At 46.5% G+C, this 16,048-nt stretch overlaps 1 protein-coding gene across 1 annotated transcript in view; it reads left to right on the top strand.

Annotated features, from left to right (window-relative positions):
- The first annotated feature begins 1,771 nt into the window (after window positions 1-1,771).
- Window positions 1,772-16,048, top strand: part of rtn4r (reticulon 4 receptor) — a 49,376-nt gene continuing 35,099 nt past the window's right edge. Inside the window, exon 1 of the mRNA XM_056419814.1 lies at window positions 1,772-2,397. Coding sequence (XP_056275789.1) covers window positions 2,376-2,397 — 22 coding nt within the window. The 5' untranslated portion in view covers window positions 1,772-2,375. The remainder of the gene's footprint in view (window positions 2,398-16,048) is intronic.

The following is a 16,048-nucleotide window of genomic DNA, read 5'->3' as shown; positions in this document are numbered from 1 at the left end:
CTTCCCTATGGCTCCCTATGTCTCTCTATGTCTCACTATGTCTCTCTATGTCTCACTATGGCTCCCTATGTCTCTATGTCTCCCTATATTTCCCTATGGCTCCCTATGTCTCCCTATGGCTCCCTATGTCTCCATATTTCTCCCTATGGCTCCCTATGTCTCTCTATGTCTCCCTATATTTCCCTATGGATCCCTATGTCTCTCTATGTCTCCCTATGGCTCCCTATCTCTCCCTATGTCTCCCTATGTCTCTCTATGTCTCCCTAAATTTCCCTATGTCTCTCTATGTCTCCCTCTGTCGCCCTATGGCTCCCTATGGTAATCTGGCTTCTTCCTTTCTCCGGTCTACTAACGTATTTCATCCTGTGCCAGTGTGCCTCATAATACACACACACACAGTTTATGAACAATGACATTTTAAAATGTGCCATTACAAGTTAAACATTGCCATTTGGAGACATTCCCATATTCCAGATTACCTCATAGACATTTTAATAAATACAAACATCACTGTCTCCACTGTGCGCTCAATAGTCTCTCTATCCGAGCTCCCGGTGTTCGTGCACATGTGTGTGACGCCACGGGGTCATCTTCCACGCATGGGAGAAGGCTTCTTCTTCTCTGTTGGTACTGAAGATGGTGTTTTGATGTTGGCCGATAGGGGGCGTGTGGTACCTAAAGATAGCTCGCTGTAGCATCATCCATCCTCCCGGGGTGTCGGTGGACCTGCTCTCCGGTGCAGGCGGCGTTGTCAGAGTCTCTTGAGTGCACTAGTCGTGGATAAAGGGACCATGTTCATATGAAACGTGTCTCAGGGATGTTTCATGTCGGATCATCTGGACTCGTGAAGAAGAATATGCAGAGGGGGAGATGTCTGCCTGTGTTGGAAAGAAATAATAGTAATAAATGACGGAAAGTCTTTATTTTCTAGAAAAATAGATTAAAAAACGAACAATCCATTGTGATCGGTGACAATGACGGTAAAGCCATCTTAGAATACGATTTAATAATAATACATTTTTTTAAAAGAGGAAACATCAAGGAGGAGGATTTCTGAAACAGTCCCGAGGCTCACTTCGGTTTGAGGTTTTTAAAATGTGTTTTTCCCCCCCTGTCTGTCCGGTTAACCAAGCAGAACTGAAAACGGTGTCAGAGCAGCGCGCGCGGATCCGTCCCGTCCCCGGGAGGGAGCGGAACGTCCCACGGGCGGGCCGCGCTCCTCCAGCTGTGCCTGTTTCTTTGGGCACGAGGGAATTTTTTGTATGCATGCGCGCACCTGTCCCTGTCCGATCCCAATAGATTCCCCTCACGTCAACTTTCTAACACACACACGCGCGCGCGCACACACACACACACACACACACGCACACACACACCATCACCTCCTCCACCCCACAGCACATGAAACATTCATTAGAGCTCTGCGCTGCAAGACATGTCCTTCTGAATAAGTCCATCACTTCTGTTTCCGGTTAATTTTTTTGTTCTACATGCGTGAAATCTCATCCTGAAGGAAATCCACTTTGTAATCTAGGAGGACCATCTATAGCTACAGATGTATAGGTATATATATATATATATATATAGAGACTTAGAGAGAGAGAGAGATATGTATAGACATAGGTATATTTTTTGCAGCGTGACAAATATAACATTCATCTCTCTCTCTCTCGCAGCCCCGCCCCCTCCCCCCTCCGCCCCGCCTCCCCGTGGCAAACGGGCACCGAGGCTCCAGCAGTGCGGCCCGACCTCGGTGCGCATCCGCCACACTTTTCTCTCCTCTCTTTCTCCTCCTCTCCTCCTCGGTGTACTTGGGGAAATGACACAGCGGGGCGAGAGAGCTCGCGCCCGCCCGGATATTTGCCGCGTTTTTCCACTCAAACAAACAAACATGGATCCGTTCCTGATGATTTTGGGTTCCGCCCGCGCCGCCGAGTCTCCACTTGTGCGCTAAAACACTATTGCGCAACCCCGCTGTCTTGTCTGCGCCGTCCTACATCTTTAAAAAAAAATTGGGTAGGTGTCGACTGGCGTCTACTGAACCCCCCTCTGGATGTTTATTGCTACTTCTCTTTTTTCTTCTTCTTCTTCCTGACCGTCCACATGACTGAACCCGGGTGCAGCCGGAGACGTGGCTCCCCACTCGGGAACACCTACGGCTAAAGTTTGAAGGGTGCAGGGGGTGCTCACAGTCTCCACTGTGCACTGGATTTGCCACTATATACCCCCCCCCCCCCCCCCACCCCACCCCGCACACGCATTGCAATAACACCGCGGATATCCTCTCGCTTCTCCGCGCGCACGCCCGAGGATTTCACTCGACTTTTGGATTTTAACACGGCGCGTCTGGATTTCACCCTCACGTCTCCAACACCATGAGGACCGTGATGATGGACGGTGAGTACGCAATCAGACGCGACACGTCTCTGTAAAGTTTTGTTTTTTTCGCGCAATAAAAAGCAGAAGGGGAGAGATCCGCGCGCGGTGTGTTTATTGCGCAATGATTCAAATCCACAGCAGTGTGTCACAGCCATAAGATGCATCAAATGCCCTAATTGGAGTTCACTCAGCTGGCTTCCTCGTGGAGGGGGTGTGGGGTGGGGGGGGGGGGGTGTGGGGTGGAGGGGGGGGCATTTGGTTAAACTGGTCCACCTGCAATCTGCACAGTTGCACTGGTGTGGACTAAAGGAAGCAGCGTCAATACCAGTTATTGCGGCTGTGAACGACCTTGACTCCTCTCCTAATTGCGTCATAAAGCAGATTGTGTGCATGACCTCTCTCTCTCTCTCTTTCTCTCTCTCCCTTTGCATGCTTGCGTGTGTCAGTGCGCGAGACACCGCGCATGTGTATGTGCGTGTGTGTGTGTGTGCGTGTGGTCAATATGCTCTCCATAATAACGCAACTTAACCCCGGGCTTTCGATGAGCGCGTCTGGGCACGGTGCTCCTCGTGATGAAGTCCCGCAGACGGTCCAACAGAACCACTCTCCTCTCCAGAACCCTCGGCTTGTAGGCTAATTGGTGTTTTTTATTATTCCACTCAGGGAGCCTCCAAAAAGACTCGGGAATTGTGCCTTCTCTTTTTCTTCTTCTGTTTTAGTTTTTGTTATAGCTTTCACCAACTGGACGTCGATCTATTTGAACGAGGACCGAGATGCTCCTCCAGTCCCGCCGGAAATGCCATTTCTTGGCAGGAGCATGCACGAAAGTGTGTACGTGTGTGTGTGTGTCTGTGTGTGCGCGCCAGTGCATGTGCGCGCGGATAGGTGGAGAGGGGCGGGGAAGAGGAGGAGGAGGAAGCACCTGGCATGCCAGTGCGCGTGTTTGTCCTACCCGCGCGCCCGGTCGCGTGCCCCGCGTGCCCCCGTGTTGAGTCAACACGCTGAACGCAGTGCGCAGAGAGAACCTCACCTTGGCGTGTGAAGCTTGGTGAGCGCGTGCACGTTAGGGCTTCATCCAATTTGTTCCATCACGAGCATGGTGGAAAAAATAACTCATCTCCACCCTGCCCCACCCCACCCCAGCACACACACACGCGCACACACACACACACACACACACACACACACACACACACACACACACACACACACACACACACACACACACACAGGCACGCAGCGCTTATGCAACCCGCTGTACATCCCCCCTCTTCCTCACTCTTCCTCACGTTGTTCATTACTCGGCTAAAACTGCAGGATTATGGCTGGAAAGCTGCAGATTATCGCTGCGCCGACGGAGTAACTTTGCATTTAAATCAGAAGAGGCAGCGGCGGTGTCTACTTGTGCATTCCCTCTGATGAGTGTCACAGGGTGATGCAAATGAAAGTGCCCCCCCCCCCCCCACCCCACCCTATCCGTTGGCACAGAATGGCTCTGGGTCCCTCAGAGACCCACAGGCAGGTTTTCATCACCCCAGCAATGATGTAGCACCTCGTCTGATGCTCTCCTTCTCTTCTTCTTCTCTTCTTCTTCTTCTTCTTCTCTCTCCTGCGGTTCTAATTGGTAACCGTCTCTGAAGTCGTCTGATGTGGCGGAGACGATACGGCTGTCGTGTCTTGTGCTTAAAGGGTCAGCGTGAGGAAGGACTTCAATTTACATTCTTTCTTTTCCTTTTTTTCCGTTCCCACCCAGTCAGCACATGATCAAACGGCTCGGTGGGAAAGCTGTTGCTCGGGGGGGCCGTCGCCATCTGCCAAGCAAAGCCAATCACGCCCCAAATTAATGATACAACCTTATTATGTGGAGAGTAAACGCTTTTCTCTTCGGGAGTTTTAAACCACTACACAATGAGGCCCTTTTTTTCTTCCCGTCTTCGTTTAGTTAAAGCGTTGCTGTTGTTTTGGTGGGGCCGGGCCAACAAATAAACCCCTCCGCCCTATTTAGAACAAAAATGAAGATGAAGCATCTGCGGTGGCGAGATAATGTGTTAGCCGGCAAACAAACAACAACAAAAAAAAGAAGAAGAAAAGAACGACAATGACTGATTTAGTGCGATCCATCCTTGTGTATGTATGGGTTTGACTGTGTGTGTGTGTGGGGGGGGGGGGGCTCGGTGGTTGTCCTTTATCGCGTGTCATCTGCAGCAAAGCGAGAGCTTTTTCTTTTCTTCTCTCCAGTGTGGGAATGTGTTATTGTTCACAGCAGGACGACAATAATCATGAATCTGTAGCTGGAAAGGTTGTTGAGCAATGCGACTCATCGACGCTCCGGCGTGTGCCAAAGTTTCTGGCTTTCATTTTTAGCTTCTTTTTTTTAAGCCCGGCCTGGATTTCAAGGCACTCCGAGTCTCGTTTATTCACTGTGTTCCAAGTCCTTCGCTGCTCTGACCTTTCCAGCTATGAAGACTAATACTCCTCATTATGAACTCCGAAGAAGAGGAGGGGTAATCAGTCATGTTTTGCCAACGTTGTTGCCATCTCCTTCTGGTCAACAATAGAGGTCAATAAAGGGATTGAAGAGTGATACGAGGAGGAGGAGGAGGAAGAGTTGGGGGTCAGTGGGATTGGTTGAAGAATACCTGGAAACATCTGGGAAAAATGAAAAGGGATTAGATCATTTCCCAGAAAGCTAGAGAACATGGCCTCTCTTGCCAGAACCATTGCACACACACACACACACACACACACACACACACACACACACACACACACACACACACACACACACACACACACACAGAGACACACACACACACACACACAACAAACACACATACGATGAGACCAATGTGTGGTAATGAGAGAAATAATCGAGTAAACATCCGTCCAGATGTGTCCGGGGTCGACTCGCTCCAATCTGATTGGTGGAGAAGAGGCGTGGCGAGAGTTCTAGAACTCAGACTTAAGGATTCTGATTCTTTTCTTCCTCGTCTTCCTCATCATCCAACCACAGCAACAGAGTCAACATGGCCCCCGGTGAGTGCATCGTGTGGGTTTGGGCTGCAGAACAAGACCGAGGACCGGTTCCAGACCTGTTTAATGTGTTTATAAATCAGATGCACCTTTAGTCTCTTCTGGAAAAAAGCAGACGTGTCGATTTGATTGAAGTTTTGTATATTTATTTACAACTTAATAATAATAATAATAATAAAAAATACTAATAATAATCATTCAAACTTATATAGCGCTTTTCTAAATACACAAAAATGCTTAAACATACACACCATACGTGTTTATTTAGGTGTTAGTCTATATGACAACAATCTGATAATTTACATATTTCTTATATCTCTTTTGATATTTATTGTTATATTGAGGAATAATGCACTTTCTTTTACTACATCCTGGTTTTATATGTATTTCATTTCCAGAATGTGACTCCAAGGTAACCCACATGACGTGGATGGATAACACATTTCTGTTTTTGATACTTATTTATAGAGATGCACGATCAGGTTTTTGGTGCCGATCACCGATCATCGATCACTGAAATCAGTATCTGCCGATCACCGATAATACCGATCACCGATCACTGAAATCAGTATCTGCCGATCACCGATAATACCGATCACCGATCACTGAAATCAGTATCTGCCGATCCGATAATACCGATCACCGATCACGGTGTCGATTGAAGCATTCTATTTCTTGTGTAGCATTATTGCCTAGGACTATGAGGAAATACATATATAAAGCAACTCAAACATTAAAGAAATTACCGATTTCTTTAAACATTTAGAACTTTTACTTTGAAAAATGTCCTAATTGATACATTAAAATTGTTTGATTGATATTGTAGGGGATTTCAGATATGTATGGAACACATCTACATTATTCATTTCCTGGAACTCTTGGGGAAATCTATTTACAGGACTTTTTTTAACATACAAAAGTCTGACTTATTTTTTATAAACTCTTCCTTTGTACAGTACAAATGTTTTAATGTTAGCATAATTTAAGCTAAATCTCAGAAACGATCTATAAAGATACAAAATCAGTTCATTGTTTACTTTTATATGTTCGTGTTTGATTTGTCGACATCTTATTTTGATCAACGGATGTTTCACGTGGTTCTTTCAGCTAACTTTGCAAAACCGGATGTTGCCACTTAAATCCTTCCGCTAACTTTATCAAAACCCTCGCACGCTCCCGATGGAATGCGTTTACCGTGAACATCAGTCTATAGGGGCTCAGACATGTGAGTCTCGGCTGAGTTGACCCAGTGATTCAACTCGGGGGACGGGGACGCCGCTCGGTGGTGAGGATCCCCTCGTGGACCTCTCACTCTGCGGCCCTCGCCGGGCGCATCGTCTCCGTTGCGATGCGCCGCGATTGAAACGTCTCTGATAGTTCTCGCAGATGTTACGTCATCTGATCGGCCGTTTTGAGAACGCCGATCAAAACCGATAATGGGAATATCGGCCGATATGGATCGGCGCCGATCAGATCGGTGCATCCCTACTTATTTATATAATTTCTTAGAGACAAACTAAAATTAAAATAAGTCAATATTAGCAGCTCTTGTATAAGTTACCAGAACAATGCATTTAGTAGGATAACATCCTTTGATACTTTTGAAGGTAATTCTATTGGGAAGCATTTGATTTAACCTTGTAAGATTATTATTGCTATTAAAATGATATTGTATTATTGAAAAAGATTTCACATCCAATTAAATGACTATTTCTGCGTTATCGGACGGCGTGTAAAAAAACACAAACAAAACAGATTCATACATCACAATGTAAGTTGGCTTCCTTCTACACGTGTGATGCTGCGAGCCGTCGTGTTTCTATTTCCCATCGCTTGCTCCGTGTGGAAAAGGACGAGGACGTCAATACGTGGAGCGCTCCGCAGCCGCCTTGGTAATAACGCCTTCGTTACAGAGACCCACTCAGAGAGCCCGCTGCAGTGTGCACTGCATCCGGATGAGCACGCTCCTTCAGGGGCTGCTTTTAATTGGCCGCACCCTTCAAGTAGCACTGCATTTGTTTATACAGTACACACACACACACACACACACACACAGACAGACATTGGCATGCTGGCCTCAGATATCCTCGGATCCATCCGCTCCAGGATGTCCCAGCCCGTCAGTGCCAATCAGCGAGACAGAGGAACTAAATGGATAAACGAGTAAACATTGTAGTTGTTTATGAAGAGGAAGCTGACCCCCCCCCCCCACCTCCCAGATCACCAGGCTTTAATCCTCTCTCTGTGCAGTTATTTTTCTACTGTCAGACAATGAACAACATCACTCCTCCCTCCTCGCACGCGGAAAAAAACATGTGTGTGGCCCCATCACACGCCACCACTTCTGCATTCAGTTTGTGGTGGTGGGGGGGGGGGCCTTTGAACTCGGCGTGCCCACTCCTCCTGTGCCCGTGTATCTGTGCCAGTCGCGTATCTATGACAGTCGCCCGCTAATCCCCTCGCCTGAGTGTCGGCGGCGCCGATTACACCACAATGGAGCAGGCTGACTGATGGCCTACTAAATTGTGAATTAGACAGAAGCAGAAGCCGCTCTTAAATTAGGTCCGTGAACAGGAGCCACTGTCGGGCCCTATAAGTCAACCTCGTAGCCCCCCCCCCCCTCTCTTCCTCTTCCTGCAGAGACGAAGAGGCCGGCCCCAATCCAAGAGGGGAGCATGCGTGCGTGGAAGTTGACCCCGGTGTATCTCTAACCTCCACGATGGCGAGGAGGCGGGTCCATCTATACTTTGGTTTCGGACATTTTTTATCTAATGAGCCATATTTGTGTTGACTTACGCTCTGATGTGAAATTTGTGTTCAGTCGGCGTCTTGGCCGTCAAACCTCCAACTGGATGTTTTAGAGGGAGGATGTCCCGAGGAAGACATTTAGATTAGTTCTACAGCCCTTCTGATGGATGAAACGTCCTCTGGCGGTTTACAGCCGCGTTGATCTCGTTAGCGGCGTGGAAACGGATTCTCGACCAGAGTCGTGATGAGTATGCAAATGAGAGCGATGGGAGGGGAAGTTTCTGGTGCAGTGATTGATATCGTCGGTGGACTCACGCCCCAGAACGCTGGTTATATCTTTAGAATACGGTTTGGTAAATGTACGACATCACAGCGATGACCAGGTCCAAAACAGATCCACAGGGGGAAGTTCTACGTCTGTGGCTGGTTGTTGGTGCTTATGGAAGATAAAGTATAGTTCAGGTGCTTCATGAACCAACTGGACTTTGTTACTTGTTATTGAAGTCTCTGCTTTCAGAAGATCTCTGTCTCCGGCTGCATACTTAAGCAAAAAGGGGGGGGGGGGGGGCTTTCTCCACTGTATGGATTGGTGGATCTTATTCTCATTATTAATCGACATTCAAAGCGATGTTCTAATAGACTGCTTCAGAACAGCTCGGTGACTTGCATCCATCGATGTATAGACGGGTGTTTTTTATGTGAAGGATAAATACTGTGTATATATAATATGGTATCCTGTCTTTACTGCATATTTTTGCAATCTTTCAAAAGGTATTTCTTCAGCGTGGGGTGAAAGAAAGAAGTAGCGTTGAGCTCCCAGAGCCCACCTGATGTCACAGAGGGCAGCAGACTCAGACAGGCTAGACGAGCCATTCAGTGGACGGATCGACATAAAGGTCTCCCTCCGAACAAGATATTGCCCGTTATTATCTGTGATTTTCAGGCAGTTCTCATTTCTAGACATTTCAAGTTACAGTGGTTACACTTCTCTAGTCTGTTGGTTTACGGTGCAACCAATCATACTTGTGTTGTTTTAACCCTTGTGTTGCCTTCGGGTCAATTTAACCCGATTCAATGTTTCACCCTCCTGTCGCCTTCGGGTCAATATGACCCGATTCAATGTTTAACCCTCCTGTTACCTTTATATTTACTAACATATTTTACCCTTGAGGTCAATATGACCCCAGCTATTAAAATCTCCAGAAAATTATTAGAATTAATATTGTTTTCCAAGTTTAAGTGTGAGGTACTTTATGTTTGTTTGTTGACTCCCGAAAGAACACCGACATTAAACATTGAATCGGGTCAAATTGACCCGAAGGCGACAGGAGGGTTAAATATTGAATCGGGTCAAAATGACCCGAAGGCAACACAAGGGTTAATAACATAAGTCTGTGGTTGAAGTCAGCCGTGTCCGCACATCAATGCGACCACGGCCATCTCGCCACGTGGTCTCGCAGATCAGAAGATGTGATCGTGGAGCGTATGGACTTGACAGTTGATCGTGATCTGATGTCAAAAGTGACATTTCCTGTTGCACATGCTACAAGGTTGAGCATAACTGGTGACCTTGGAGGTGTGCAGCCTGTTTCCTAACAGCTCACTGCTGCTTCCTGTTCCGTAACTCCCCGACTCTAAGAATGATCCCCGGATCCAACATGAATGAATGAGTTTATTTTTTATTTCATTTTATTTCGATCAGCAAAATATACAACCACCAGGAATTGTAAAAAAGAAGAAAGATACAAATGGTTGACCGAAAGGGTTAAGGCTGAAGCTATCTAGCTTATAAGCGCTCTAACCTACAATTGCTTAAACAACTTGTTCCAAAGAACCATATAAATATAAAACAGAGCAAACAAACCAGAAATTCTAACATTTGTCGCCATATTACGTTACTTCTTAACTTCTTATGCGTTATCAATACCGTCACGTCCATACTTCTCCAGAGTCATGTTTTAAAACTTTTTTTTTCATTAGTGAAATTATTCTACTCCTTCACCCCCCGGACAGATATGCACCTGCTTTTCAGAGTTGTATGAGCAATTGTTTGTTTCAAATTCCATCTCCCTCTTAGATCATACTCCCCTTCTCTATCTCTAAATATTTTTTGAATATTGCCAGGAAGTAAATTATGTTTTGCTTTATACATAATTTGTGCTGTTTTGAACCCTACTAAACATGCAGTGACCGTTGTCTTGTTCTGTTCCACTTCTTGTTGGCGATACCAAGAAGTGATAACCTAATACATCTAAACACATTCACATGCACTGGGACAATGGGATTGTTGTTGGTTTCCCATCCAGCTGTTTGAGTCGGCATCGGCCTGACATGTGTATCGGACGACTTTTTAAACAGTAAGCATGACCGTGTTTTTTTCCCCGGGACATCATAACTCTATTGCGTGTGTCCGGAAAAGGGTCAAACTTTTTTCATTCATGCAATATAGTGCCAATAAATTGCCGAGTGACACCCAACTGAAAAGCTGTGTGAGCCTTACTCGTGGTGGGGTTTTCACAGCGGCAGCAAACCTTGGAAATGTTTCTTTCAAGTCGTTGTTTCCCTTTTCATCTTTGTTGATGCTGATCGTTTATTGCACTAGACTAGAATGTCACTTTTGTCTAGCTGAATTCGATTGTGTATCAATCACACTGAGCTGCTTAGATTTGGATTTCAGTAGCAGGTTACAGTTGACTGGGGAAAGTCAATACTGTGCAATAGTGTAATACACAGACAAGGAGGTATTGCATGTATACAATACATATATTTATGTAGGAATCACTTTCATGGAAGGTCATCAGTGCAAAATGACAAACTAAGACTGCAACAGTGAAACAAGCTGCTATATTTCAGTAGAAAACCACAAACACTTTATAACTTCTCGGCAAATATGTGTCGATTTTTGATAATGACATGGATTATTTTTTATTATTTTCACGCAATGACTGAAGTGATGAAAAGGTGTTTGGTGTGACGAGATGAGATCACAATCAACTCATTAGTTTTCATTGGCGAGCCACGAGGTTATTCTGCTGATTGTCTTTAGCAGAATATTTCTAAAATATTTTGGGAACAACAGATTAACTGTTCAGAGATCTGCACAATAACAACAATGATGAACAGAAATTTAATAAAGCTTTGTTTTGGTGAAAAGAGAGTGAGTAGTAATCAATGAGGCTTATCGATGAGATATTATTACACTGTATTTCATGCATGAATCATTTTCACGGATGCCTTTGATCCCCTCATCCACCTCCCATCAGCAGCCTCCATCACTACCAGTAAAATACTTAAACACTCAATGTAATCTGGAAGAAGTATGGAAGAAGTCTGGAGTCACCCAACTTCTTTGGGAGGAGGCCTGGAACTGGATGTATGGCTGGATGGATGAATGGCTGGATGGATGGATAGATGGCTGGATGAATGGATGAATGAATGGATTGATGAATGGCTTGATGGAATGATGGATATATGGCTGGATGAATGAATAGCTGGATGGATGAATGAATGGCTGGCTGGATGGATGGATGAATGACGGGATGACTGAATGAATCTCTGGATAGATGAATGTCTGGATGGATGAATGAATGGCTGGATGAATGGCTGGATGGATGGATGGCTGGATGGATGAATGGATGGCTGGATGGATGAATGGCTGGATGGATGAATGAATGTCTGGATGGATGAATGGCTGGATGGATGCATGGATGAATGGATGAATGGATGGATGAATAGATGGCTGGCTGATGGAAACACGTGCTCTACATGTTGCCATCGGCTCCTCCCATTTGCGGTAGAACAAAGGCTCCACAACTCGATGACGGGTCGTGTTTTCATGCCGTCACGTTGCAACACATTCACACCAGTAATGTCTCCCTGTGAGCTCGCTGGGTAGTTCATAGCAGATATATGTACGGGGAGCCCTTCAAAGGAAATAGGTCGTCACTCCTCAGGCTCAGGGGAAATTGATCTGTTATAGATGTGAAAGCTCGCGCCTCAGGTGCTAAACATATTTAATAAATACCCGCACTGGTGGCTTCTATACAGGACCTCCACACATTTTCGGCGGCCAATAAAACTTCTTTTCATCCACACAAATCAATGAAAGCGGAGGCGTGTACTTGTTTCACTTTCTGCGTGAGCCCGTGCCGAGCACACCAGAGGTCAGGCTGGGCGCGATTGGGAGACAGTCCCCTTGAAAACGTGGAGGAGACCGATGATGACAAGAGCAGCCTGAACTCAGATTAGTACCGTAATGTTGATTGCAAGTCTTGCATTTATAAAAGTAGGCCAACAAATAATAAATAAGCCATTATAACCATGTTTAAGCTAGCTCGTAGCTAGCGCTAGCAACGAGCGCAACAGTCTGATATCCATTTTTTGTCTGTCGCCACAAGAACAGCTTTTACAGGGAATATGGCCGAAGAGGTTTTTAATGTCGTCATTATCAATCAGCGTTTTGTGTTTTTGTTTTTTTAAGTATCGGTTCTGGCACCGTTAAGGCATTGGTATCGTTTATAAAGTACCGGTTTAGCGTCGGTATCGGAAAAAAAACCCCGATACCCATCCCGAGTCGAGCGTGAAATGCATAATCTTGCAACTGTTGGGCGCAAACACACTCTCTAGCCTCAAAGGTCAATGTAGCCATAGTGAAGGCTCCAGGAAGAGGGGTCAGCAACCTTCACTTCTGAAAAGGACAACACTGTTGTGTGTGTCGGGATGTAATTGGACGAGGCCGCCCTCTCTCGGAGCAGAGCACAGTACGAAAGGGGAAGGTAACTCTCCGAGCTGGGCTGTAACACCCGTGTTCAGTATGTTCATTTTAATCAGGTTTCTGCTCTCACTCATCTCGGGGGCTCAAAGTAGGTCATTCTTATTAGAATGCAAATCTGACATGTGCGCTTCACCGTTCACTCTCCTTTTGTCCTGATGGGTTGTGTGCTGAATACATATTCCTCCAGATTCTTTGCAGTCTTTTCCTTCACTCACGCCTCACCACGCTTCCTCTCTCTCTCACTGCGCAATCCCACGGCCGTCTCGCCCATCACGCGCACACACAGTCACGTCGCCCGTCGGTCCATCTTCGCTCTCAGGGGGGTGTAAATGCTGATTATCTTGTGTAGAAATCAGGGCCGCAGCAAATTGAATGTGACCGCAACTGTGCCCCTTGCCAGGACTTCCGTTATAATGATATCTGTAATCTGCTGGGCTCAAGCGAAGCAGTATGGGGGGGGGGGGGGGGGTTCCTGTGGACTCGGGACCATATGTCATCCGTGGGTTGAAGAAATAATCACACCGTCGCTGGAGCTCAGCTTCTCCTCTCATCAGAAATGTTGATCATTACTCACGTGGTGGTCCGTGAGGCCCAGTCGAGGACCGTAACCACGGTGATTATCCCCAGTGAGGGTGACGAGCGCCGCCAACACTGCATCTCCCAGATGTAAACAAATTATGCAGAGGGAGGGGGGGGGGGGTCTGAGTGAGAAACAGAATAATCTGAGACCGAAACTGATGGTCCTAGTGATGGTCCCACTGATGTCCCAATGAGCCTTCTTGAGTCCTCAGCCAGCAGACCCCCAAGGGGGCTTCGCTGGAAGGAAGCCGGCTGCTCAGATGTATGGTGTATCTATGATGTGTCATACACATATATATATATATATATATATATATACCTGTTTTGTGTCCCTCATCAAAAACACATAACTCGCTCCATTGTTTGGTTAATGACTTTTTGAGGGATCCATCTTGTTCTCCGTTGGCATTAATCAAAGCCTCATGCGATCTCCACCTGGCACTCTGGAGGAGTCATTGATGAAGTGCCGCCCAGGTGCGCGCTCACGTGCACGCCCACGTGCACGCCCACTTAATGAAACTCGACTCCATGGCGTTCAGTCACAGGAGGATCATTCTGCCGACATCATTTTGTAATTAGTCAAACGCCCGATGTGTTTATAATCCATCGCGTGTTCCAGCTCGTCGTCTCGTGGAAACTTTCAATAAATCTTTCAGTGAGTTTTTTTTGTCATCGTTGTTGTTGTTGTTGCCGTGTGGTTATTGACAGGTAATGTCTCCTCCCCCTCCCATCGCTCCCTCGGAGGGCATTAGCATATTTAGTTTTCGTGCCCGACTGCGAAGCGATTCCCACCATGGCTTTAAAAAGGCATCGCATGGGTAGGCGGAGAGGGAGCACACACACACACACACACACACACAGGCTGCTCTAACCCCCTGCTGCTTGCTGACTCACACGAGGTTTAGGAGGCGGACTACGTTTCAGGTTGGGTGAGTCGTACACGTTGCATCCCCGTCTCCCACGGTTACCTCTGCAGACACAGCCACATGGGGCGGGGTGCACCTCAAAGAGACCCCAGTGGGCCCTGGTTTTACCCTCTTTGGTTATCTATGTATTCTAGTCGTTCCTTTGGCCTAAAATGTCTCTTTAAGTCGTGATGACTTCCCTCCCAACAATGTGTCATCGTGTGTTTGGGCTGAAGAGGATGAAGTTCAGCTTCCATCAAAGTCATGTCAAATGTCGGCTTGTGTATCCGCTGTTTAGGTATGTGTATCATAGCAGGTAATATATATATAAATATATACATAGGAGGTCCCTTGTGGCGTCGCAGTGCTTCCCATCAATGGATTCTATCTGCACGCGTAATGGAGATCCGTTGTTTGAGAAGCTGAAGCGCTGCGCATTAGAAACCATAACCAGCCATTAGCCTCCTCCCAGTGCTGAGAGCACTGCAGCTCACCACCACCGGGCCGGGGCGGGGCATTACTCAGCAAATGGAGAGGGACTGGAGACCGGAAACTTTTTTTTATTGCAGATGAGGGGGGGATGAAAAGGAGAAATGGTTTACTGACATGAACTTTATGGGTTCCTCAAAGTAGCCTCATTTACTGAAGCTGCCGGCGAAGCATTTATTGGGCAAACATTGTTGACTAGAGCTGAGAAAATAAATAAAAGGATGCGTCTGTGCTCTCATTCCTGAACGGAAGCAGGAGAAAAATAAACATTATTTGTCTCTCTACGCATCCTGAGGATTTGTTTACTTTGTTTTGACAGGAACTCGTCACAATAAAGTCCCGTTTCCATCCACTGAGGCGGATTCATCTCCTCCAGTGGAAACTTCTGATAATGTACCCGACATTGAATCTGCTCCTCTGAATGGATTCCTCTGTCAAGACCAAAGCACTTCTTTTGTTCTTTGTGTAGTGAGTGAGTAAGACCCGTTGTCCCTCGGGGGGGGGGGGATACCTTCTTTATTACTGAAGGTCCCCCCCCCGGTCCGCCCTCTGCCATGGCCGTGCACTACCTCCTCAATGAGAGAGTCGGAGCCGTGCGTATGGAGGCCGCGTTACGGTATCGACTCCTCGTCCACTTAACGGGTGAATCAGCTCCGTTTACGACCAATTAAAGCCGTTAAAGGGAACGCTCGCTAATGCATTTTTGGCACATATTACGGAAACACGGGCGGCGGCAGCGGGGGCTGATTCCACCGGCAGGTCAAGATGAGAGTAATGAACCGGGTGTTAGCATCGCGGGGCGACTTATACGCGACAAGATGGAGGCCGGGCTGCAGAGAGCCGATACAGATGTGCTTCTCACACTTTCACCTCTTTTTAGTTGCTCTTCTCTGAGATCCCGGCAGAAAAAATAACTGCAATGAAATACGTCTAATGTGTTCCTCATTAAAGTAGATTTAGTAATTGAAGTGGTGGATCAACATATAAAGACCTGTTTTCTTTGTGGGCGTTAGCGTAGCACAGGGTTTCTCGTAAAAAAAATACATTGGGATTTTTCATGTGGATTTTGTTTTACTGCATGGACAAAATAATCTCCTTAAACAATCTAAAAGTTCATGACACTTACAGCAAGATAATCTTC

The sequence above is a fragment of the Pseudoliparis swirei genome, chromosome 7 (genome assembly GCF_029220125.1).
Source record: "Pseudoliparis swirei isolate HS2019 ecotype Mariana Trench chromosome 7, NWPU_hadal_v1, whole genome shotgun sequence".
Classification (NCBI taxonomy): domain Eukaryota; kingdom Metazoa; phylum Chordata; class Actinopteri; order Perciformes; family Liparidae; genus Pseudoliparis; species Pseudoliparis swirei.
Note: the sequence above shows the minus strand (reverse complement) of the source record. Positions and strands in the feature narration are given on the sequence as shown.